The sequence below is a fragment of the Pinus tabuliformis genome, chromosome 1_1, assembly GCF_031772625.1.
Source record: "Pinus tabuliformis cultivar Carrire ecotype Pingquan chromosome 1_1, CPIR1, whole genome shotgun sequence".
Lineage (NCBI taxonomy): Eukaryota > Viridiplantae > Streptophyta > Pinopsida > Pinales > Pinaceae > Pinus > Pinus tabuliformis.
The window spans coordinates 126,088,549-126,115,602 of record NC_142297.1 but is presented as its reverse complement, the minus strand read 5'-3'; the positions used below and the strand labels follow the sequence as shown (position 1 = coordinate 126,115,602).

Here is a 27,054-nt window from a genome sequence, read left to right as displayed (position 1 = left end):
TTATACATTTACATCAAAATTCTCTATTCAATCCTTGTGGAGTGATCGAGGAGACATGATTTTGGGTTCACCCTGGATGGAATCATTAGGGTCGTTCATTTTAAATACGAAGAAAAAGTTTCATACATTTTCCTACAATAAGAAAAAAATAACGCTATAGGATGTTACATTGAAACTAGATTCAATAACACTAGAAGACATAAAAGATATCTCAAAAGTAATCATTCAAGAAAGTCAAAAGTCAGTACAACATATGCAGAAGGAAGTCGATAGGATTATCGCAAACAAAAACGAAGAAGTTTCTTGCCTCAAGGACCACAGTGAAAAATTACTCACTCAAATGAAGAAACTTAAAAAAGTTAAGAAATCATTTAAAAACAAATTGGAAGAACTTATCACGAAAGACATATCAAAGTCTTTAGATGTAATAGTTCAAGTTGAAGAGAAAGAAACAAATACTGATCCGGTCAATATCACAACTCAAGAACATGACAAACTAATTGAAGTAAAAACACATTTAGATGTTGCAGTTCAGACAATGAAAATTCCAAGTGAAGATTCTATAACCAACTCAACAACATCAATACCTGAAGTAATTCAGGAAATTACTATACTCATGATAAAGGAAAATCAAATCACAAGAACTCCTTATCGACATCTGAACCACAAGACCAAACATCTCAATTAGTTTGCATATTTGTATCACTCAGAACATAAAAACAAACTTATGTTCCGAAGAATACTAATGTTTGCACAATCGAATCTTACGATAACAATTTATCCCAGCTATCAAATAATTGCAAGGTTCCACAAAAGATTGGTTTAGGATGGTCAAATCCCTTCTCAGTTCGACAATTTTTTTTATTACTCAAAGGACCCTATCATCTTGTATCATCGAAATATGAAAACTCAAAACAGATGATACGTCTTATCAATAATAAGCTTTGAGGACAAAGCTTTTCTGAAGAGGAAGACAATGTTATGAATATAATATATAATGATATAAATAACATAAATAATGATAATCAGAAATAATGATTACTATACTGAAGAGGCATGTCTTTAAGGACATGACTGTTCATGAAGGGGCACCTGCCTAGGTATATAAGCAAGCCCTCATTTGTAATCAATCACACATCATATCTCATAACATTATACAAATATTACTTGTCCTATGATGGATACTTTTATATTTCAACTATTTTGAATATTCTGCTGCGTATACGAACTTTGTTCCTTACAAAAAATCCTTGTAAATTCACCTCACAAGTCTAACTTCAAATCTACTCAACACCCACCATTTTTCAATGCGTGAGAGATGAAAACCACTGGGAATATCTAAATGCTTCATAAGTTGTCTTGGTTGGATGATCACTTAACTTAGTATCCAATTAGGTAAACCCCTTGACCAACTATTATTACTTCTATTTTTTCTTCACTTAATACTGCTCCTCTGACCACAACACTACACATTGCAAATTTCCCTCCATTAACACCTAAGATAATTTAGGAGTCAGTGCATAGTCATCAATAAGTACACGGTGAAGTGCTGTATAACCACTAATAAAGAGAGACCTTTGATTTGTGACTTTATTTGTGCTTCCTTGAAAAGGTAACTAAGAGCATATCTTGTAGTCCCGATTTGATGTATTCTTGCAAAGCAATAATTTCAAGTAAGTTAATCTTAACACATCCATTTGTTGAGGCGTTACAAAAGAGAGTTCCCACTACTTTGTTGAAAAGTTCTTGAAGTTATATCTAGAACCTAGTCATATGCTATTCTATAAGCCTTATCAAAACAATTTTGAGAAAATGCATTTCAACTTGTCTCTCTTATCCATTATGTGCTTCACCGAAACTATAATTAATTTATCTCAAATTAACCTCCCCTTAATAAAACTTATATGTCCCTCACTATTCTAAAGGATTTATCTTGTTTCCCAATACTTTATATTGCACATTGAGAATAATTATTGCCCTCCTTCCTCCTTGATCCCCATGCTTAGATGGATCACCTTTGTAAACTTTAGAAAAAAGCATTTGACAACTCTAGAATTTTTTGATATAACCATGCCAAGGGGTTCGTATAATGCATTAACAAGTCTTGGGTTAGTCAAGGCTAACAAAATTGATCAAATGCAAGAATGAAATAAATATTGATCACATAAAGTGTTTTCTAAACTGAAATGTCCTTTCTAGATTGTACAATTTGAGTATCACCATGAACATATTGTCTAATTCTAGAGGTTCTCATTACTCTTATAAAAATACAGGAAGACTCGCACGTGTATCCACTCACCTGGAACACCTCCTATGATTCCAGAGGATCTTCCAGCATCAACCTTGTCATCTGCTTTGACAGGAGCAACAATTGTGTACTTTGATGGACGACTTCCTGAGATAGCTCATATTGTTGCAAAAGAGGTAGCACTTGCCTTCCCTATTTATTTTTTCACCTTGAAGTGTTGCCATAACTGGAATTATCATGAGAAAAAAACTTGTTCTTTATTGCTTAATGAGTCTAATTGAGATGCATTATTTGGGCATGTTGTTGACTATTTCTACATAAAAATGCAATTGAAATCCCTTATGTTCATTTGTTTTCTTTTAGCCTGTGTTATGTTGGGTTAGGGCCGAGGCACATATGCATGCCATGTTTTATCACTATTTAGAATAGTGTTTATAAAATCATATATAGAATGCCATGAAAATTTCTTCAATAATTCAATGGGATGTGGATAGGTGAACTTGTTACTGATTAAACTAATAGAGTTGCCAAGATCTTTGTAACCTGTTACCCACCAAAATTGGGAGACCCCTAGGAGAGACTTTTCTCCTATTTATCTCATCTAGTCGACAACCAACAACCCTTGAGAACCACCTTGTAGCCAATGTGATGTGCCATTCATATCTCTGCCACCTGCATCAGTCATATGCCCCCTCGCCCATTTGTCAAGATCACATGTTGGAAGGTGGGATTCTGGTCAAAGCGTACTTTATTCATTTTGCATCCGGATGCTTATGCTTATTTGTATTTTAGGCATTTAGCGTGAATTATGAGGAGACTTGGAAGAAAGAAGGGTCTTGGTCATATTCTTGTTCCCTCACCTTAAATAGGGGGGTTATTTTCTATCCTAGTTCAGTGGGATCACCTCTAATGGCTTATTGCCAATGTGGAAAAAGTCGAAGTCGGGATTAAATCAGCAAGGGTACAAAAGTTGAAAAACTTGTTAAAGTCGGGAGTTTTTTGAAAAAGTCGGCAAAATTAAAAAAAACACAAAAATATTCATTTATTTTTATTTTTTTTAACATCTAGAGTATCCATAGTCCATTAGGGCTTGTAGTCTGCAACATCAGATATGCAATCTAACCAATGAGAAACAGACAAGAACAAACATATAGCTTACTTGTTGAAGTAGCCCATCTAGATCAACCCTTTCTGCATTTTTTGTCCTTGACACCTGGCAGGGCCTTTGCCTCATTTGCCATCAATTGCTCACTGAGTATTTGCTGCTCCAAAACACAAAATATACTCAACCCTAACCAGATCTACTTCTCAAGTGGATTTGACCACCAAATCACTGTACAATCAACATCAAAGTATATCATCAACTCACAACAGTTTGGCCCTTCCAAGACACTGAATATTAGTTGTCCAAAACCCTTATTGTTTAGCCTCCTCACAGCAAATTTGCCTCGTCAAATTCATTGTATAATAGCTTTAACAATAGTGGCAACTCATAGTAATATTGCTTATCAAATCACTATATGATAGCCCTTAAACACCACTATCATATCCCACATTTAGCAGAGGTGGCTGACTTTTTCAGTCGACTCCCGATAAAATCGGGCATGTAACGAATAAATCGCGATTTTTTCGTTTCTTAAAAAGTCTGCAAAAAATCAGAGGATTAAATCATTTTGTTGAAAAAATCGCAATTTTAGGATTTAATCCCGATTTTTTGCAGACTTTTTCCACACTACTTACTGCATTAGGGAGGGTCACTACTTGGGAATCCATGATTGAGATAGCCTGTCCCATCTATACCTTTTTCCATACTTATCACTCCCATCCGTACATTATGAACCCTTATTACACCTCCCTTCTCTTGGTCCACTTGACCATGGGTCCACTGGGATTTAGCACACCACTTGCCCTCTTCTGCATATCTAGGTTGGGTCTGTAAATGTTGCCCTGGGAGGTTGATAAATCTAAAAGAAAAAGAAAGAGAATATCATGTCCCCGAGTAAGAAACAAGAGAAAGAAAATTATAAAATGCAAAAGATGGTTGGGACATTAACATTAGCACATGAGCAAAAGCCAAGCATGAACTCTACTCCTTATCATTATGTCCATCACCTAGTTCCTGGGGCCAGTGTTTCCCTATCACATCGTTGAAAAGGAACCTTTGCATGTCCCAACCCCTGGTGGGCAATCAACTGCCCCACCACTAAGGGGGTAACCACTGCTACACATCATTTAAAGCATGCTCTCATTTCCTAGAGCTTCAAGTAGTAATACAAAAAAAAAATCAAGAAAAACAAAAGGAAATAAGAGGGGTGGAAAAACAAAGGTTGGAGTAACTCCCTCCTTACATCTGTACACCCAGAATGTGGAATTCCTCACTATTGCTAGCACTTGTTGAAAAATGTAACTAGCTTAAGTCTTTATAATTGTACTTGTCAAAAGAAATTTTATTATTAAAGAAAATGACTTATTAAAGCATGGAATTCATGCTTGGGTCAATGTTTTCTAGGTCGAAGGCTCCATTGTAGGCTTCTAGGGTTTGTCTTGAGTCATTAGAGTCATTATCATTTTTATTAGTCCCTTCTTGGGCTTTTGTATCAGGTAAAAAAATATATTTTTGAGTTAAAAATGTCATTTGTCACCTCCACACCAAGTCGGACATGGCCCCATGAAGTTGGCCTACATTAGGGCAATTCGACCCAGCAAAAAGGCTATATATAGAGAGTCAGTTCGACCTATTTGGAGCACTCACTCAACAAGTTTGATTTACAAGAAAGAGAAGCAGAAAAAGAGAGCAAAGAAGCTGGAGAAGGACGAAAATTGATGGGAAGACCTAAATTGAGTTTTTGGGCTATCTATCTCTCACACGTGCAAAGTTTTTGGGCAATTGCTAGGGCCGAAAATCTGTGTCTACTACAGGTCTGAAATTTTGTTGCTATGGGTCAAAGTTTTGCTGTTGGGGGGCCGAAATTATGGGCTAAAGATGCTGCTGCGAAGTTGTCACTTGGAGTATTCTGGCAAGATCATCTTGCAGGGAAGGGTTGCCCTGGTTGTTGGAGGAGGTCTTTTTCTAGGTCTATGAAGTCTGGAAGAGTCTCATCTTGATTTGAATCTATTGAAGGAAGTGTTTTTGACTAGGTTTTCCCCTTGTAAGGGTTTTGCCCTGGCTGAACGCCTACACCTTGTGTCTCTTGTTCTTGTGATCTTCATATACATATAATTTGGTAATTTCTTGATGAAAGATAATCTAAATTAAGAAGTAAAGGAAGCCAACACAATTCACAAGTAATTATCAAGAAAGAGGAATCAAATCTTAATTCCTATAAGCATTGAATTCTCAACATGGTATTAGAGCTAAGGTCGACGAAGATTGGACATCACCTTGTTGGCTTGGAAGAAAAGGTTACTCCCTCTATGGCAAGTTACTTGAAGATGGGATTCAATATCGTGAGAATTGCAAGACACTGGTTTGTAAGGATCATATACAACCTACCAAGGAAAGTCAAGAGTGAAGGATTCTTGGCTGCACTTATAAGTACCCTTGATGATGATAATGTATGGATCATTGATAGTGGAGCATCGAGACATATGACGGGAGAAAGTGGACAACTTCATACTCTATCAAAGGAACCATCATCTCATGTAGTGGAGCTAGGAGACAACAACAATTATGCAGTCAAGGGCCTTGGATCTACATCATTGAAGCTGGAAAGTGGAGCAAAGCTACACCTCAACAATATACTCTATGTCCCAGGTTTGAAAAAGAATTTACTTTCAATTTCTTTTTTAAAAGATAAAGGAGATAGGGTTGCCTTTGTAGATGGTAAATTTCTGGTTTGGGGAAAAGATTCAAGTATTGATAAGGCAAAAGTTATTGGAGTTTGTGAAGGAAGGCTATATAGAGTTATAACACCATCTCCTCAAGCCCTAGTTCACATGGAAATCAATCTTATCGAACTATGACATAGAAGATATGGGCATATTCATTACAAGATAATACCCTCACTTAGTCAAATGGTAAAGGGCATCCCCAACATCAAGGAAGATCGTGAAGGAGTATGTAAGGGATGTGCTTTGGGAAAGAATACAAGGAAACCTTTTACAAGTAGTGACACAAGGTCTAAGGAAATATTAGACCTCATTCATTTCGATGTGTGTGGGCCAATGTCTAACAAATCTCTTGGAGGCCATCTGTATTATGTGAGCTTCATGTATGATCATTCTAGAAAGACATGGCTCTATCTTCTCAAGACAAGGGATGAAGTATTTGAAAAGTTTAAGGAATTTAGATATGAAGTGGAGACCTTGACCGAAAGGAAGATAAAGACTTTGAGATTCAACAATGGTGGGGAATGCACTTCAAAAGAATTAATTGCATATTGTAAAGACGCAGGTATTAAGAGGGAGCTCATTGTTTCCTACAACCCCGAGCAGAATGGAGTCATAGAAAGGAAAAATAGAACAATTGAAGAAGGTATTTGAACTACGATAATTGATCAAGATCTACCAAAGTTTCTATGGGGAGAAGCATCAATGACAACAATATATATACAAAATAGAAGTCATCATAGAATCTTTGATAATATGACACCGGAAGAAGCATTCACGGGGAATAAGCCATGTGTGGACCATCTTCGAATCTTTGGGTGTCCTACATACATCCATGTTCCAAAAGACAAGCGAAAGAAATTGGATTCTACAAGCATAAAAGGATTTTCGTTGGTTACAGTATTTCTTCAAAAGCATATGCAATCTACATTAATGAAGACAAATTGAAGTTAGCAGGGATGTTATATTTGATGAAAATCATGCCTACAAAAGATCTAAGGATATTCCAATCGATTTCGATGATGAAGATATACCACTATTTGAAGAAGAAGAACATCATGACAAGACAACTACAAACCAAGAAGAAGAAGAAGGACCAAGCAAGCCTAATCAACCTGTAATCATTCCCGAAACAAAGAGGAGGCCAAATTGGTTAAAAGCTACACTTGAAAATGCCAAAGGACATGGAGCTACTAAAGAAACTTTTAGAGAAAACAAAAGACCAAAGAGATATTCAGGATATGCAACATATATGACAAAATTGAAAGATGCTGAGCCAACTACATTTGAAGAAGTTGCTCATCAAGAAGAATGGAAGAAGGCGATGCAAGAAGAATATCAATCCATCATGAAGAATAGGGTTTGGGAAATTGTTCGTAGACCAAGTGACAAATCGGTTCTCACCTCAAAATGGATTTGCAAAATCAAACATGCTGTTGATGGAAGCATAGACAAATATAAAGCTAGATTCGTTGAAAGGGGTATCTCACAAAAGGAAGGCATAGACTATGAAGAAACCTTTGCTCCTACAACTAGGTATACTACTATAAGATCTTTTGTTTCGCTAGCTGCTACTATGGGATGGAATATCCATCAAATGGATGTCAAAACCGTATTTCTAAATGGAACCATTGATGAAGAAGTATACATTGAACAACCAGAAGGTTTCGAAATAAATAACAGAGATACACATGTTTGCAGGGTCAAGAAAGCCCTATATGGCTTGAAGCAAGCTCCTAAGGCATGGTATGTAAGAACGTATGCATATCTCTTAAGGATTGGGTTCGTCAAAAGTTTTGCAAATGCAAATCTCTACATTAAGGTGGCAAGGAATGAACCGGTCATTATACTACTATATGTGGATGTTTTGTTTATTACAGGTGTGGGGCATAGAATACAAGAATGTAAGAAAATGTTGGGACCTGAAAATGAATGATCTGGGACTCATGCACTATTACTTGGGTTTGGAAATTTGGAAGAAACCCGATGAGATATAGTTGGGTCAAGATAAATACATAAGTGAGATATACAAATTCAGTTTGATGGATTCCAAGCCTATGACTACTCCCATGATCACTAATCTCAAAAAGTTGAGAAGCTCTGATTCTAGTCTCGTTGATCCTACTACCTATCGTAAGTTGGTGGGTTCTCTGATGTACTTGGTAAATACAAGATCAGATATATGTTTTGTTGTAAATGTTCTTAGTCAATTTTAGTTGGAGCCTCGTCATGACCATTGGAAAGCTGCCAAGCATATCTCGAGATACCTATGTGGCACAATACATCACTGTGTGAAGTATGATTGAAAGGAAGTCAAGTTAACAGGTTTTACCGATTCTAATTGGGGTGGTAGTGAGACTGATGGAAGAAGCACTACTGGTGGACGTTTTAGTTTGGGATCTGCAATGATTTCATAGATGAGTACAAAATAAGATCCCATTGCGTTAAGTAGTGCTAAAGCAGAATATGTTGCTGCATCTGAAGTAGGAAAGGAAGTTGTTTGGTTAAGAAAACTCTTGTCAGATTTGTTTGGAAACCCTTTGGATCCTACTATTATAAATTGTGATAATCAAAGCAACATCAAGATGTCTGAAGACCTCGTATTCCATGCAAGGACAAAGCATATCAACAACAAGTACCACTACATTAGAAGTTTGGTATAAGATGGGGTCGTGAAGCTACAATATATTCCGACAGATGAACAGGTAGCTGATGTGCTAACGAAATCTCTTCCAAATAAGAAGTTTGAATATTTTAGAAGCATGCTTGGGTTGGTTGATATTATAGATTTAGTTGATAGGGAAAGATGAAGCATCTAATGGCAAGATGCTTGGGAGGACATCTGGCCGACTTATGTGTTGATGTCTAGATCTCGAAGAGGGAGGGTGGCGTTGGTCATGGAGCTCTGACCTTGGATACACACCTAGATCCCTGGGTTGGTGGTAGAGCTTATAAGCCTGATGGTACCTAGACTGGCTAAAGCTTGAGTCCCCTTAGTCCCACTCGGATAGATTACCCTGGTCAGGTATCTAGTCTGCATCACTGAGTGTGCTAGAACTCTTCGTAGTTCATTTCATGTTGAAATTTTCCATGTACTCTCATATGTATATAATTATGAATACCTCCCTAGTTAAGAGCGAGTGTTGAAGAATGTAACTAGCTTCGGTATTCATAATTGTACTTGTCAAAAGAAATTTTGTTATTAAAGAAAATGACTTATTAAGGCACGGGTTTCATGCTTGGGTCAATGTTTTCTAGGTCAAAGCCTCCATTGAAAGCTTCTAAGGTTTGTCTTGAGTCATTAGAGTCATTATCATTTTTATTAAACCCTTATTAGGCTTTTGTATCATGTAAAAAGAATTATTTTTGAGTCAAAAGGGTCATTTGTCACCTCCACACGAACTCGACCCTGTCCCCATGAAGTCGGCTTACATTAGGGCAATTCGACCCAGTAGAAAGGCTATATATAGAGAGGCAGCTTGACCTATTTGGAGCACTCACTCAACAAGTTCGATCTATAAGAAAGAGAAGCAGAAAAAGAGAGTGAAGAAGTTGAAGGAGGAAAATTGCTAGGAATACCTAAATCGATTTTTTGGGCTATGTATCTCTCACACATGCGAAGTTTTTGGGCAATTGCTGGGGCCAAAAATCTTTGTCTACTGTAGGTCCGAAGTTCTATTGCTGGGGGTCGAAGTTCTACTGTTGGGAGGAGAAAATTCTGGGCTGAAGCTGCTACTGGGAAGCTGTCACTCGAAGTATTTTGTCAATATCATTTATTACAGGGAAGGGTTGACTTGGTGGTTGGAGGAGGTATTTGTCTAGGTCTAAGTCGTTTGGAAGTGTCTCATCTTGATTTGAATCTACTGAAGGAAGAGTTTTTGACTGGGTTTTCCCCTTGTAGGGGTTTTGCCCTGGCTGAGCGCCTACATCTTGTGTCTCTTGTTCTTGTGATCTTCATATACATATAATTTGGTAATTGCTTGATGAAAGATGATCTAAATTAAGAAGTAAAGGAAGCCAACATAATTCACAAGTAATTATCAATAAAGAGGAATCAAATCTTAATTCTTATAAGCATTAATTTCTCAACAACCCTTTGACCATGGCATTTGCCCCTGAGACCCCTTTTCCCCTTTCGTTTCGTCATTATTCACATGACACCTATCGATTGAAGTGAGTACTGAGGACCTGTCACTTCCCCTTGGGGGTTGGAAACGCCTAATAGGGTTGTCTCTATGTTGCACGGGTTCCCGCACCCGGGGGTGGGGTTCTCGAACCCGTCCCGGGTTCCTGCACCTAAGTACTGGATTCGGGTACGGGTTCTTCCCAGAAGAACCCAAAAGAACCGGGTTCTTCAAAAAAAAATTTGGGTTCTTTTCCTTTAATGGGTTCTTCGGGTTGGGTTCTCTGGGTTCTTCATAAAAAAAACTATATTTTGAAAATACATACTAGGATACGGCATGCATGAATGACATGTTTATGCTACTTATAAATTTATAAGTTATTTCAAAAATTCAAACATAAAATAAGAATTTACATGTAACATTGTAAGATACTAAGATGTCTAATGCCAAAGCAGCAAGTCCAACATTTACTTAACTTAAGTAAATGCTAGACTCAGCTATTTTGGTGAAATTTGGGACAGATTTTGTCATACACAGCTGACTGAGATACACTAGCCAAGTTTCCTACAAACTCAGGAGTACGCTAAAAAATCCTAAAGTATTCTGAGTTCTCAAAGACTCAACATTTTAAACTTTATTTTATTGGGCTGCCTTGTGTGTTTGGTGGGACAACAGTGAAATATATGTTGCCAGCAGCCATAATTTATACTTTAATGTAGCCACAAGCCTAAAAAAAAAACCACAGAATTTATATGTAATGATTCAAAATATATATAGTATAAAAAACGCTCTCGATTTGGAAGCTTCTAAAAATTGTGTCCCCCACTCTGGCTCCCACTTCCAAGCAGCCTTGGTTCTTATACCTATTAGTTCTTTTTTAATAAAAGGGGATGCAATAATATTGGAGGTCAAATAACTTGTATTTTCCAGTTTTTTGGTCTTTGAGGAAGCCATTGTTTCTTAGGCTTTAGCTATTTAGTATTTTAAAATTTCCTAGTTCATGTTTGAAGATGCCGTAAGGAAAATTTTGAATGTAGTATGACAATGGACATATATCATATTAGAATATTCCTATTCCTATTTAGTATTTAATGCTCATTCTTTCAGTTGTTGCTATTTTTATTCTTTTAGCAGTTTCTTAGATGAAACTGATTGTTTTCATATTCTACATAGAAACTTGATGTTTCTATTATTGTAAATATCTCTGTATTATTATTGAGCTCAGCTTGCTCATGATAATTAATTCATTGGAAATCCATATGCGTTGTTCGCACTGTTTTATGGTATCAGAGCGAGGTTAAGAGATTTCTTGAACAGTTATCTCTCTGCATCCTAATCTCTTGAGTCCTTTCTAAGGTCGAGCCCTCTGTAAGCCAGGTAGCCTTCACTGAGTCTTAGCCTCGGCTTTGCTTGCTGTGATAAAAGCTTACAGCCGTCCATCTCGATACAGAAATGGATTCTTCTTCTGCATTATCATTTGTCTGAGGAATTAACTTTGTGGCGGTGATCGTTTCGTGGGAGCGGGATTCGTTTTTTTGGCTGGCCAGTTTGCTCGGAATCGTGAAAGTCATTTTGACTCTCCGGCTCGGAATCGTGAAATCGTGAATTAAAATTGGAATGCTCTCTGGCTCGGAATGGTGAAATCGCCTTGAAATTAAAGCCCGACATTTCGAATCCGGCTATTTCTTTGGCAAAGGTGACCCAGCAGCTCCGAATTGACGGCTTGAGAATTGTTTGCAGATCAGTCATTTGCGGGAGAAGTTTCCAGCTGCCGATAGTCACAAAATCAGATCTCAAAATCGCATTTATTCTGTATACTCCAGTTTAGATGATTCCCAACTGCACTTTCCGCCTGGATCTCACCTATACGCAGAAGTTTTGAAACACGGGCCAGGCAAATTTTTCGAAATAAATTTTTCATAGTTTGAAAAATTCAGTATTTTATTTCGAACGAGCTTTCTCTGCGACGGGTTTCTTCTCCGCGGGTTTCTTCTCTCCCGTGGGCGCCATTGCTGACTCGAATTCGAATTTTACAGATAGCAAATACCCAGGTTTCCAGCGTTACACACTAGTTACATTGGTTCTAATACCGGCATCACCTCATACTGATACGTGATTCCCGTTCACGCATTCGCTCCTTCAAAACCAGCTCGATCAACCAGGCTCGGGCGTCATTTGCCTGTTTTCATTTGCGGGCTGATAACAACGATAACACCAGTTTCGCTGTTTTCATTGACGGCTTCATAACAGCGATATATCGACTGCAACGGCTTCCTATATTGACGGCTCCGCTTCTTATATTGACGGCTTCCTATATTGACGGCTTCCGCATAGCAATCTCTGCGCCTAGGGCACGTAAGTACGCAACCGTTCTGAGAAATCTTGTTTTATTACGGTGAAGTTCCGTTCAAATTCCCGTGTTAACAGAAAATTCTCCTTCGTATGGCCGATTTGTCCACTTCAAGGTCAAATTCATTATTGTTTTAGTGTGAAACAAAATTACGATCTTTATTTTTTGAGCAATCAAGGGAACTGTGTACAGCAGAGAGAAAATCAAAGAATTTTACCGTTCCAGAAATTTCGTGCCACTGTTTTTGCGTTTCCTGCCTGTGGGCCCAATTTGTTGATATGGTTAAAAGTTGTTCCTATCTAGTGTTTGTTTAAGAAAATTGTGAATCAGTTTCCTTTGGGAATCATTTCACATTTATATCAGCATCTGTCAAATTTTGTCTGGATCAGCCAGCATCCGCATTGAAATCCGTGCAGGATTTTTTGTATTTTTCCATATCTTGGGAAACGTGCAGATGGCTTCGTTAACCAATCTCATGTTGGAAGGCAGTCAGGAACATTCCGAGCAGACAGAATCTGCCTTTTACGCCTTTATGGCTAAAAGGTCGTCAGATCATGTACCGTCTTCTGCTTGGTACATTGACTCTGGTGCATCACGCCATTTCTCTCACAGGCGTGACTGGTTTATTGACTTCTCACCTTTCAGTGATTCCGTGGTATTTGGTGGAGGTGAAAAGTACACAGTGGTTGGCAGAGGTACCGTTCAGATCCAGTCTGGTGGGCGCACACATCTTTTTGAATGTGTACTATGTTCCTGGTATGGAAATTAATTTGCTGTCTGTCAGCCAGATTATGAGGAATTCTCCTCAGCTTGATGTAGTGTTCAGTGCGCACAAGTGCTCCATTATTAACAGGGAGACTAGTCTAACAATTGCTGTTGGCCTAGAGGACCATGGTCTATACAGGCTACTTGACACCGGTGACTCTCCAGAAGTGGCTCTAGCAGCACGTGTCTCTCCCATCAGTACTCTATGGCATCAGCGATATGGGCATCTAAATATGCAGTATCTCTCTTAGCTCTCTCGGGAGGGACTTGTGTCAGGATTACCTGATATTCAGACTCAGCAGTTGGGGGTATGCGGCGCCTGTCAAGCGAGCAAGCAACATCGGTCCTCATTCAAGAATGGAGAATCTTGGCGCGCATCTAAGGTACTCCAGTTACTTCATGCTGATATTTGTGGCCCTATGAATACAGCTTCTATCACTGCTTGCAAATATTTTTTACTTATTGTAGATGATTTCAGTAGAAAGATGTGGGTGTATTTTCTAAAAAATAAATCTGATGCTCTTAGTACCTTTCAGAAGTTTAAAACCTTAGTTGAAAAAGAGTCTGGCTATAACATCATGACTCTTAGGACCGACAATGGGGGGGAATTTTGTTCTTCAGCTTTTGCCAACTTCTGTGATATTCATGGCATCAAACGTCAGTTAACCACACCCTACACTCCTCAGCAGAACAGTGTTGTCGAGCGTCGCAACCACACGGTTGTTGAAATGGCTCGTTCCATGTTACAACACATGAGTGTTCCAAACAAATTCTGGGTTGAAGCAGTATTTACTGCTGTTTACCTTCTTAACCGATCACCCACTCAGGCTGTTACAGGGAAAACTCCTGAAGAGGTTTGGTCTGGCCGTAAGCCTAAGATCAGTCATCTCAAAGTATTTGGCTCAGTTGCATATGTTTGGATTCCAGCTGCTAAGCGCTCTAAGTTGGATTCCAAAAGCCAGAAACTAATGATGACAGGGTACAGTTATCATCACAAGGCCTATAGGCTGATAGATATAGCCACTGGTCGTCTTAGCTTCAGTCGGGATGTAGTATTTGATGAAGACAGAGGATTCTTTCAGTCTTCTTCTTCTGAGCAGTGTTCTGAGGATCAGCCTCACAGTGTTTTTCTTCCGGTCGGTCCACCTGATGGGAGGGATGATGTAGCATCAGTATTTGATAATACTCTATCTGAGCTTCCTCCAGAAAATAACCCTCCTCTTGCTGCTCCTATTGCTCTTGAGTCTTCTCCACCTCCTCCTGATATTGGTTCCTCTACTCCTGATATTGGTTCTTCTACTCTTCGGCCTAAATGGTGGGCTAAAACCATTGGTGATCTCCGGGATGATGAGCTCCTTGAAGGTAGAACTTCTAGACATAAGAACAGACAACAGTCTACAGTCAATTTTGCTCTTATGGCTAACCTACACAGTATTTTTGAGCCTCAAACCTATTCAGAGGCTAAGGGTACATCTGAGTGGGAACAGGCTATGGAAGCCGAATTCCAGAGTCTTCAGAAGAATCACACATGGACACTTTCTGATCTTCCTGCAGGGAAAAAGCCCATAGGCTGCAAATGGGTGTATAAAGTGAAATACAAAGCTGATGGAACCATAGACAAGTATAAAGCTCGTCTTGTGGCTCGAGGGTTCTCACAGAAGGAAGGCATCGACTATGAGGAGACTTTTGCTCCTACAGCCAAGATGAGTACCATAAGGCTTGTCCTTGCCCTAGCAGCTCAGTTCAATTGGAAAGTTCATCAGATGGATGTAAAGAGTGCTTTCCTAAATGGTGATCTCCATGAAGAAGTCTACATGACGCAGCCTCCAGGATTCAAGGTTGCTGGTCAAGAACAGAAAGTGTGTCGGTTAGCTAAAGCAATCTATGGATTGAAACAAGCTCCTCGGGCTTGGTACATGAAAATTGATCAGTACCTGACAGATCAGGGTTTTCAGCGGAGCCCATCTGATGCAAACCTGTATATCAAGCATACTGGTGATGATATCTTGTTTGTGGTTGTCTATGTGGATGACCTTATCATTACTGGCAGCTCTGCACATTTGATCCATGGGATCAAACAAGATTTATGCAGAACTTTTGAGATGACAGACTTGGGACTTCTTCATTACTGTCTGGGGGTTGAAGTTTGGCAGACTGAAAATCAGATATTTCTCTCTCAGTCCAAGTATGCCAAAAATCTTGTGGAAAGGTTCAGAATGCAGGATTGCAAACCGGCCACTACTCCTATGGAACCAGGGCTCAAACTTTCAACACAGTCATCCTCTCCCCTTGTGGATGAAACTTTATTCAGGCAATTAGTGGGCAGTCTCATCTATCTTACTGCTACCAGACTTGACATCAGTTTTGCAGTAAGCTACATTTCCCGCTTCATGTCAGCTCCTAAAGCTGATCATTGGATAGCAGCAAAGCGTGTGCTACGATATGTGCGTGGCACTTCTGATTATGGCCTCCTATACACTCGAAGTTCCAATCCTATACTCAGTGGTTACACTGATTCTGACTGGGCCGGTTCGGTTGATGACCGTAAATCTACAGCTGGGTATGTGTTTAGTCTAGGATTTGGTGCTGTTACTTGGACTAGTAAGAAGCAACAGGCAGTGGCTCTCTCCTCAACAGAAGCAGAGTATCGGGGAGCAGTTAAGGCATCCTGTGAGGCAGTTTGGCTTCGACGTATGCTTGCAGATATGCATGTTTCCCAGACAGGGCCTACTTCTTTGTTTTGTGATAATCAGGGAGTGCTCAAACTTGCCAAGAATCCAGTCTTTCATGAACGAACAAAGCATGTGGAAACTCATTGCCACTACATTCGCCAGCGTGTTGAAGACGGCTCAATTCAGTTGCAATATGTTCCCACAACAGAGCAGCCCGCCGACATTTTCACCAAGCCTCTTGGTCCTGATAAATTTGTAAAATTCCGAGGGTCTATTGGTGTTGTAAATAGATTGAGCATTAAGGGAGGGTATTATAATATTCCTATTCCTATTTAGTATTTAATGCTCATTCTTTCAGCTGTTGCTATTTTTATTCTTTTAGCAGTTTCTTAGATGAAACTGATTGTTTTCATATTCTACATAGAGACTTGATGTTTCTATTATTGTAAATATCTCTGTATTATTATTGAGCTCAGCTTGCTCATGATTAATTAATTCATTGGAAATCCATATGCGTTGTTCGCACTGTTTTATATCATGATTCATGATTCTTATTAATATGTAAACAATGAACAGTTTTTTGGTGATAAATTTTGAAATTTCAACGTCAATGTTGAATGTTCAATGATATGCATGTTTAAATGATTAAAGTTTTCTTGTTTAAAGTTGAAAAAATATACAAATTCAAATTTCATATATATTATTAACTATAATTTATAAATTTATAATTTATAAAATATAATTATTAAAATTTAATATTATTATATTACCCGACGAACCCACGCACCTTGTTTTCAAAAATGTTGTCCCCGTCCCTGTCCCCGAACCCACGTTTCCTGGCAACATAGGGTTGTCTATTAACCACTCCTACTTGGGGAGGTAACAACATTAAATGAGTAAGGCCCCAAATTTTGGAAAAGGAACTTTGTATTAAGTGTCATATTGCCCATTACTTGCAATCTTGGTTCACTTAGATGTAAAAATGATTAAATGTACTTGATGCCATAAGTTGTAGCACTGGATATTGTGTGTGATTGATAGGTGGTTTCATTATGGGTTGGGCAACTTAACTGGAGCTCAAGTCCACCAGAAGATCATATGGACACCCACAGTTGCTACATTGAGAGCCATGGGTCCCCGAACATTCATAGAGCATCATTTGCATTCATGGGCACCTTCAACACCCCAGAGCTTCTGCACTTTGCCCTACATTATTCTTGGGATGATGCACTTGGACCAACATGCCCCAACAAATTTAACAATGATCACATAGTTTGGTAGTTGATCTAGTGCCTGTTAATTTGGCAGCTCAAGGACAAATTCCCTCCATTGGGAAGCCTTCCTCATCCAGAGAAGACCCTTCTAGCCCTTGGAAGAATTTAATTTGGTCAAGGAAAAATATTATTTTTAATGAGAAACCCACATTTGCATGAAAGTAGAAGTCGGCCTGGGCAAGCTAATGTGACCCCTTGAATTCATATAAGTAGACCTCATGTCATATCACATTGGAGTATCATCATCACTCATCATATCTTCTCTCTTTTTGTTTGATTGGTTCGTATAGGTATAAAATAAGGAGGTCCGAGCTCACACGTGCAAAGGGAAGGAGGACAATTTTGTTTTATGCGTTGACTTTTTGATTGGGATAGTTTGACCAACCTTTGATTAGTGTTGACCGTGGGAGTTTTGACCTTGTTTGACTGAACTTCTGATCTGTTTAGGAGGCCAAGTTGACTGTTGATTTGACTGAGATTTTCTAAGGTAGTTTGACTAATGTTGACCGCAATCCTGTAACTAGGGTTTTTGCAGGTCAAAGATTGACTTTGACCAAATTTGTATGGGTAGAATTTTCACTGCTTTGATTGGACTTTGACTAGCAAAGAAGGCCACATTTTTTGACTATTGACCAAGCTGCTTTGAAGGAGGTTTGACCGTTGATCATTGACTGTTTAGGGATGTTGTTGCTTCTGTTGACTTTGACCAAAATTACAGATTTGAATTGTTGACCAGGTTTGACTTTTGAGCTTACCTTTGATTGGATATTGGTTGGTTGTCTTCGATAGTCAAAGGTTTGACTTTGACTCATTGTTGATGAATTGGAACATTGGTTGCTGAACATTTGATGACAATCCAATAGAAGACGAATTTTGAAAGGGTTTTCCCCCTTGTGTGGTTTTTCCCTGGTCTTTGACCAAATACTATGTCTCAATTGTTCTTGGCTATCTTCTATTGCACATTGGATTTACTGTTCTATCTACAATTGCTTATTGTTACTGGAAGATTGAATTATATTGGAGAAATTAATTGGTAATTGAAGAAGAATTGGTACAAGTGATTGTGCTAAGCATAGAATATTGAAAAATTTAACATGGTATTAGAGCTGAGGTGAAGACAAGCCCAATGAGACAAGAGACAAGTAATCACCTCTCGAAATCTTTGAAGAAAGCTTATGTGACTTGGTCAAGATGTCTACCTCATACTTCAAGGATGCAGAGAAGTTGAATGATTCATCAAATTTGTTGCTTGGAAGATCAAGTTGGAAGTGACCTTGGATGAGAATGATGTCTAGGAATATGTGGAAGGAAATGTACCTGAGCCTCCAAAAACTGCTCTTGCTGCTGCCAAAGCTAAGTGCATGAAAGGTGAGATCAAAGCCAAGAAAATAATTATTTATTCTTTGAGAGATCATTTGCTTGCTTATATTTCAAAGTTGAAGAAGTGCAAGGATATATATGATAAGTTGGTTGGGATGAACAATGTAAACTTTGAAACGGGAACTATAAACTCAAAACGAGAACTCTGCCCAAAAAACCTCGAAAAAACATGAAAAACAGTGTTGAAAACGAAAAGTGTGTATACTAGAACGATGGTTTTTTTTTAGGGTCAATTTTGAACATGTTTTAAAAGTGGCAGTGAGAACGAATTTTTCGTGCAAAAACCTGCCTGAAAATAAAAAGTGCTAATAATGGAACGGTGGATTTTTTTTTATTTTTTTTTTTGGGTTAATTTTCAACATTTAAAAAAAATGCTAGTAAAACCGAATTTTTATGTGCAAAAATTGTGCAAAAAACACCCTCAAAACAAAAAGTGTTGATGCTCGAATAACACTTTTTTTTTTGGGTAAATTTCCAACATTTTGAAATAATGGTGTAAAAGATTTTGGTATGACTCCAAAAAACATTAAAATTTCAAAAAAATTAATGAAAACATAAAATTAAAAATAAAAACAAAAATAAAAACAATGAAAAAAACACAAAAAAAGGTTAAAAAAATATATAAAAAACAAAACATAAAATAAAAAAAAAAATCAATCATAAAAATGTAAAAAAAAAAAACCAAAATTAACCTATAAAATATAAGAATTAAAAAATTAAAAAAATTTAAAGAAATAAATAATAAGAAAAACATATTTTCAAAAAAATAACATTTTTTTTAATGTGGTAAACCATAAAAAATTTGGAAAACAATAAAATAAAATAAAATAAAATAAACTATAAAATTAAGTAAAAATAGGAAATTTCAAAAAGCATTCAGAAAAACTAAAAAAATAAAATAAAATTAAAAACAAACTAGATTAAAAAAAAAAGAAAAATAACAAAAAAAACGAAAAAAATTTAAAAACTACAAAAATTAAGATTAAAAACATTTTCAAAAAACCCTAAAAAACAAAAATATGCTGAAATTAAAAATAAAATAAAAACCCGAAAAACAATTAAAATTTAAAAAAAATACATATTTTCAAATTAAACATCATTTTCAAAAAAACATTAAAATTAAAAAAAGCTAAATATATTTTTGATATTTTTTAAAATAACATTTAAAATATATATATTTAACAAATATATATAAAATAAAAAAAACATTTAAAATTTATATATATTTATTTTTAAATACAATAAACATATTTAACAAAATTTATTTTTTATTTAAAAAAAAACAATTTTATCAGCCACTGCCCCCATAGGCGGTCGAGCAGTGGCTATTCGATTCCGAGAATCAAATAGCCACTTCCCGGCCACCCCCACGGGTGGTTGGGCGGTGGCTATCCGATTCTCGGAATCGGATAGCCACCACTCAGCCGCCTGTGGGGGTGGCCGGGTGGTGGTTATCTGATTCTCAGAATCGGATAGCCATCGCTCGGCCACCCGTGGGGGCGGCCGAGCGGTGGCTATCCGATTCTGGGAATCGGATATCCACCTCAAGGGCGGTTCAGAATCGGATAACCACCGCCTGACCGCCGGTGGGGGTGGTTATCTGATTCTCAGAATCGAATAGCCATCGCTCGACCGCCCGTGGGGGTGGCTATCTGATTCTTGGAATCGAATAGCCATCGCCCGGATGCCCGTGGAGGTGGTTATCCAATTCTCAGAATCGGATAGCCACCGCCCAGCCACCCGTGGGGGTGGCCGGGCGGTGGCTATCTAATTCTCAGAATCAGATGGCCACTGCTCGGCCGCCCGTGGGGGTGGCCGGGCCGTGGCTATCCAATTTCGAGAATCGGATAGAACTGATACTGTTATGCGTTCAATATTTGTAATATGTGATTTTCGCATTAATTTTTAAATTAATCATTATTTTTTGAAAAAAAAAGTGATTATTATTATTTTTTTGACACGAAATTCATAAAAAAAACTATTATTTAACCATTTTTAGTTATAATTTTCGTATAAAAATTGTGATTTTGACATGTCAATTCTAGCAAAAAATTATCAAAACGTGTAGTTTTTTAGTTATATTTATGTTAAAAATGGTTATTTTTATGGCCATGGTTAAAAAATATTGTTTTTTAGAAACAATTATTTTATGTGGATTGAAAAATTAATTAAGGATGTATAAATATGTAGAATATCGAAAATTCAAAATATCGACCTTCTAATTTAAAAATGCAAAACAATAAAAACCTCACTACAAAAAATTAAAATTAAAATAAAAACAAAAAAATATGAAGAAAACACCCACTTCAAAAATTATTAAATTTACAAAATAATTATTTACATTTCATACATCAGAAAATTTAAAGTCAAAAAATAGGTCTTTTAAAAAAAGGGTCTGATGCAGAATTACCATTTTTTTAAATCAGCATGAAAATCACTATCATTCTAAAACGCAATGTACATAAAAAAAATTAAAGTGCCAAAAACTATGCTCTAAAAAAAAACATGTGTGTTCTGCATCACCCCTTTTCAAAATCAAGTCACTTTTTTGCTATCTCTACCAAACGGGTAACAGTATTAGTTCCCGTTTCAAAGTTTACATTGTTTTATATTTCAAAGTTGAAGAAGTGCAAGGATATATATGATAAGTTGGTTGGGATGTACGAGGTCAACAATTTGAACCATATTCTCTCCTTGAAAATTCAAATTGTCAGGCCAGGCAGTAACTCCATTAGGCAGAAAAACTGATTCATTTTTTCATTCAATCAGGTACGTCTGTTATATACATGAGGGAGAGACTGTTCAGTTCATCTCCCGATGACTGTTCACATTTCTCATTTATTTATTTACATATATTTACTCAATCACAAGGATTAGGTGTCAACATTCCCCCCCTTAATCTGAAGGGATGTTGGTGAGTCCAAGCATCGTTCTGAATCGTTCAAGCTTTTCTCTTCCAAGCGCTTTGGTGAAGATGTCTGCAGTTTGCTCATTTGTGGAACAATGACGGAGATGGATTGTTTTGGCCTCAACATGATGTCGAATCAGATGATATTTAGTATTAATGTGCTTTGTTCGATCATGGAACTTTGGGTTCTTGGCCAACTTTATTGCAGAGGTGTTGTCAATCATGAGTGGAGTTGATTGTACTTGTTTTACCTGCAAATCTTCAAGAATTTTCCTGAGCCACACAATTTCTTTTGTTGCTTCAGCTGCTGCCACGTATTCTACTTTTGTTGTGGAATCTGCTGGAACTGATTGTTTGCGTGATCTCCAGGAGACAGCTCCTGATCCAAGACTCATAGCATATCCTGAAGTAGATACTCCAGTTTCTTTGTCTCCATCAAAGTCTGAATCAGAGTATCCAATCAAGCTGAAGTCGTCCACCTGTGTATACTTGATTCCAAAGTCTTGAGTTCCTTTCAAGTACCTTAGAACTCTTTTTGCAGCAGACCAATGTCCCTCACAAGGCTTTTGCATAAACCTAGAGAGGATTCCAACAGTGAATGAAATGTCTGGTCTGGTAGTAGTTAGGTAGTTGAGACTTCCTACAAGCTGTCTATACTTTGTTGCATCCTCAAATTATTTTCCTTCAATAGATGTGAGCTTTAAGTTTTGTTCCATTGGAGTAGTAAGAGGATTGCACTCTGTCATGCCAAACCTGTTCAACAAATCTCCAATGTATTTCTTTTGAGAAAGAAATACGGACTTTGGATGTTGGGTTACTTCAATGCCAAGATAGTAATGAACATAGCCCAAATCAGTGATTTCAAAACTTTTACCCAATTCCTTCTTTATGGATGCAATGTAGCTTTCATTGTTCCCTGTCATTAAAAGATCATCTACATATATCTCAAGATATACAACTGTTTTGCCAACTTTCTTGACAAATAAAGTTGCATCATCAAGATCAAAATGATTGAAATTGAGTTTCAGAAGATGCTCAGTCAGTTTTTCATACCAGGCTCGCGATGCTTGTTTGAGGCCATACAAGGACTTCACAAGTTTGCATACTTTTATGTTCATGTCCTTTCATAGCAAATCCTTCAGGTTGGGACATAAAAACATTTTCTTTTAGATCTCCATTCAAGAAAGTAGTTTTTACATCCATTTGATGGACTTTCCAGCCGTTCTGAGCTGCTAGTGCAAAGAGTGTCCGGATGGTAGCCCATTTTGCTATGGGGGAAAAAGTCTCCTCATAATCGACCCCTTCCTTCTGTGCAAAACCTTTTGCCACAAGCCTAGCTTTGTGCTTGTCAAGTGAGCCATCAGCTTTATACTTGTTCTTGTAGACCCACTTGCAACCAATTGGTTTGGTTCCAAATGGAGGATCAACCAGCCTCCAAGTGCCGTTATTTATGAGGGCATCATACTCCTTTTGCATCGCTTCTTTCCATTCATCATGAGAAGCAGCTTCTTTGAAGGAAGTTGGTTCAAAATCTGTAGACAAGTTCAATTCACAATCATAAGAAACATCCATATCAACAGGTGAATTAGAGTCATCTACATCACCTCCATTTTGCCGGTTTGAATTTCTGGTTCCTGTCTTTCCAACTTCATTAGGATGAACACTTTCAAGTGTCTTTGTCAGCCACTTTGGGGGAACTTTCTCAGATGGTCGAGGCTGCTCCGTTGATTGAGTTGGGACTGAGTCAAGATTGAGTCTCCCAATTCTATCAATTACATCACTTAAAGCATCATCCATTGTTGGAGTTTCATGCGGGGGAGAGTGTTCTTCAGAAGAAGATTCCACATGTTGATCTAGTATAGGAATCCCCCCTTCAAGATGTGGAATCTGATTATCAAATTCTTGAAATGATTTTGCTTTTGCGAATCTGTTCGAGTGATCAAGTTGCCGCTCAACAACATTGTCAGTTTTGGATGATTCAAGAAAAATTACATCTCTAGATACAACAAACTTCTTATTTACTTCATCATAGAGACGGTATGCTTTGGAGGTGTTTGAGTAACCCAGGAAGATACACTTACGACTTCTAGCACCAAGTTTATTTCTATGTACCTTTCGTATCAAAGCATAACAGGTGGAACCAAAGACCCTGAGATGTTTTACCGAAGGAACATGTCCATACCACATTTCATAAGGAGTCTTGTTTCTTATAGCATTAGATGGACATCTATTCTTTATATATGTAGCACATAGAACATCATCAGCCAAAAACATTATCTTTACATTTTTGAAGAAAAGCATGGATCGTACCATATTCAAGATTGTTCTATTCATTCTTTCAGCTACACCATTCTGTTGGGGATTATAAGGCACAATTGTTTGATGTTTGATCCTGTAAAATTTTCTGTTTCCCACCCCGGTTTTCAGTTTCACCTTATTTCTCCCATATAGTTAAATGCCCATTCCCATAGCCATACATTTAACAGACTGAAAAAATAAATATTGCTGAAAACACAAATTCTGGAAATTTTTCAGAGTGCTGGAAATTGCAGAAATAAAAAATCAGCAATTAAAACAGCCATTAAAACACATTTAAACTCAGTGATTTTTGGTCAACTTGACCCTGGAAAAACCCCCTACAACTCTTGGGGAAAACCAGTTTGAGAGCTCTTCTTTATTTCTGGAAAATGCCTTTTGCAGAGAAAATTTTCAGCAAATAAATTTCAGCAAAAACAGAAATTTCCAGCAAGCAAAACTTATCTGTTTTCAGCCCAAACGACAATCTGAAAAATGCTGGAAGAGCTGTACGGACCGTACGGATGTACGGACTGTACAGACGTACGGATGTACGGACCGTACGGACTGTACGGACTGTACGGACGGCCGTACGGACTTGTACGGACAGCCCTCGGAAAAAGTGCAGAAAATCGCCTCCTCGATATTCGTGCTGAAAAATAATTTTTCCACTATTTTGCTCACAAAAACTGCCTTTTTCTGCTTGTTCTTTATGCTGTTCGGATTTGCTGAAGTGCTGCCTTGGTGTGTGTGCCAAACTGCTGCCTCTTTCTCCTCCTTGCCCAGAAATCTCCCTTGCTCTCTTGCTCTCCTTCTCCCAATCTGCTCATGAAAGAATGAATGATCTTTTCCTCCTTTTCCTCCCTTAACCCAACCCTAAATGACTTTTGGGTGATCCCTAAATCCAATGGCTGAAATAGATTTAGATCAATGGCTGAGATTAAATGCTCATTTAAATCTCACTTTCTATTTTTTAATTCACCCCACTTTAATAAAGACCCACTTAGTCATTTATTTCCAAAGTCACTTTTCCTTTCTAATTTTTCATTGACTTTATAAAGTCACTTTAAAATTAGACTTAGTAACTTTATCACTTAAAGTCACTTTCAAATTAGATTTAACTTTATAAAAATTATAAAGTTACTTTAGGAGAAAAATTAAATTCTTTTGGACACTTTTCCCTAGGCCAAAGATCAAAGCCTTAGGGAACCACCTGTCCTCCGGTACCAAATTTCAACACTCCCTCTTACCGAGGAAGGTGTTCCTCACCACACCCATCTTGTCTCTGAAGTAGACATGCTTGCCCCGTGGTAAGGCTTTGGTAAGAATATCTGCAACCTGCTCATCAGTGGAAATATACTCAAGCTTCACAGCTCCCTTCTGAACATAGTCTCTGATGAAATGATATCTGATCCCGATATGCTTTGACCTGTCATGAAATACTGGATTCTCCGTGAGTTTAATGCAACTCTGATTATCACAGTAAATCACTGAAGGTCTCAAAGGCTGACCAAATAAGCCAAACAACATCTTGCGAAGCCAGATGGCCTCACAACTAGCTAGACTGGCTGCCATATACTCTGCTTCCGCTGAACTCAGTGCTACTGACTGCTGCTTCCGGCTGAACCATGACACTACTGCTGAACCCAACCCAAAACAACACCCTGAAGTGCTCTTCCTATCAGAAGCACAACCTGCCCAATCAGAATCAGTGTATCCTGCCAATCTCACTCCATCTCCCTCCCTGTAGTCCAGACCATAATCCACTGTCCCCTGCAAGTACCGCAAAATGTGTTTTGCAGCCACCCAGTGAACCTTCCTATGCTCACACATAAACTGACTCATCGTGTTGACTGCAAAACAGATATCTGGTCTGGTGTTGACCAAATACATCAAGGAACCAATCAGCTGCCTGTACAATGTGGGATCCACCAACTCGGAATCCGAAGCATGAAGCTTCTTCCAGTTGGTGATCATCGGTGTCGACATGGGTCTACAATCCTCCATGTGGAATCTGCTAAAGATGTCCACAATATACTTCCCCCGCCCCAGGAAGAAATGCCCCTCCTCCTGCCACACCTCCAAACCCAAAAAGTAATGCATCAAGCCGATGTCCTTCATCTCAAACTCCGCCGCAAGATCTCTCTTGCAGTGCTCTATGAGTCTCTCTGCACCTGTAATGATCAAGTCATCCACATACAGCACCAGAATGAGAGGCTCCTCACCAATCACAATAAAGTAAAGGTTCGGATCTGCCTCACTCTTTGTGAAACCCATCCCCTGCAAGTATGCATCTATCCTGGAGTACCAAGCTCTGGGAGCTTGCTTCAGGCCATAAAGGGCCTTCTTCAATCTGCACACATGGGACTCCTTCCCATGCACCTCAAAGCCCTGTGGCTGCTCAATGTACACCTCCTCCTGTATGAAGCCATTGAGAAATGCGGTCTTCACATCCATCTGGTGGATCTTCCAACCCATCTCTACTGCTATCGATATAATGGAGCGGATCGAAGTATATCGAGCCACGGGAGCGAAGGTCTCCTCATAATCAACTCCCTCTACCTGGGAGAACCCTCTAGCCACAAACCTCGCTTTGAATTTCTCAATGCTGCCATCTGCAGCATGCTTTACCTTGTAAAGCCATCTGGAAGTAACCACGGATTTGCCCTCAGGCCTCGACACCACCTCCCAAACATCATTCTTCATGATAGAAGAATACTCCTCCTGCATGGCCTCTCTCCAGACCTGCTGGCTAGCTGCCTCCTCATAGCTAGAAGGCTCAGAGTCAAGGATGCTGGTAACCATCGCCATATAGCTACAAAATCTCTCAGGTGGTCTACTCTCTCTGACCGGCCTCTTCGGCTCAGCAACAGATGTGGCATCTCTCAAGGTGTCCTGAAGCCACTTGGGCTTCCTCTTCCCTGAGCATGCTTCTCCCATAGGAGAATGAAACTCCTCCTCCTCATCCCCATCAGTAGCCTGAACTCCTGACTGTCTGTCTGCTGTCCTCCTGCCTACACCTGAACCTGTAGAAGCTGAGGTACCGTGTGAACTGTCCATCAGTGGACTCCCTAGTGAACTGCTCTGTGAACTGCTCTGCATGCTACCCGGAGCACCACCCCTCTGGCTCGGCGAGCCACTGCTCACTGATGGACCTGACATCCTCATAGATGTACCTCCGGATCCTCCTGATCCCTGCCCACTGGATCC

The 27,054-nt window shown here is 38.5% G+C and overlaps 1 protein-coding gene across 3 annotated transcripts in view; it reads left to right on the top strand.

The window, feature by feature from the left end:
* Positions 1-27,054, top strand: part of LOC149211967 (pfkB-like carbohydrate kinase family protein) — a 269,333-nt gene that overhangs the window by 131,662 nt on the left and 110,617 nt on the right. For all 3 annotated transcript variants that reach the window (XR_016250733.1, XM_089391633.1, XM_089391632.1), the window contains exon 7: positions 2,274-2,424. Coding sequence is in view for 2 of the 3 variants with exons in the window: in XM_089391633.1 (XP_089247759.1) it covers positions 2,274-2,424 (151 nt within the window). In the remaining variant the exon portion in view is untranslated. The remainder of the gene's footprint in view (positions 1-2,273; positions 2,425-27,054) is intronic.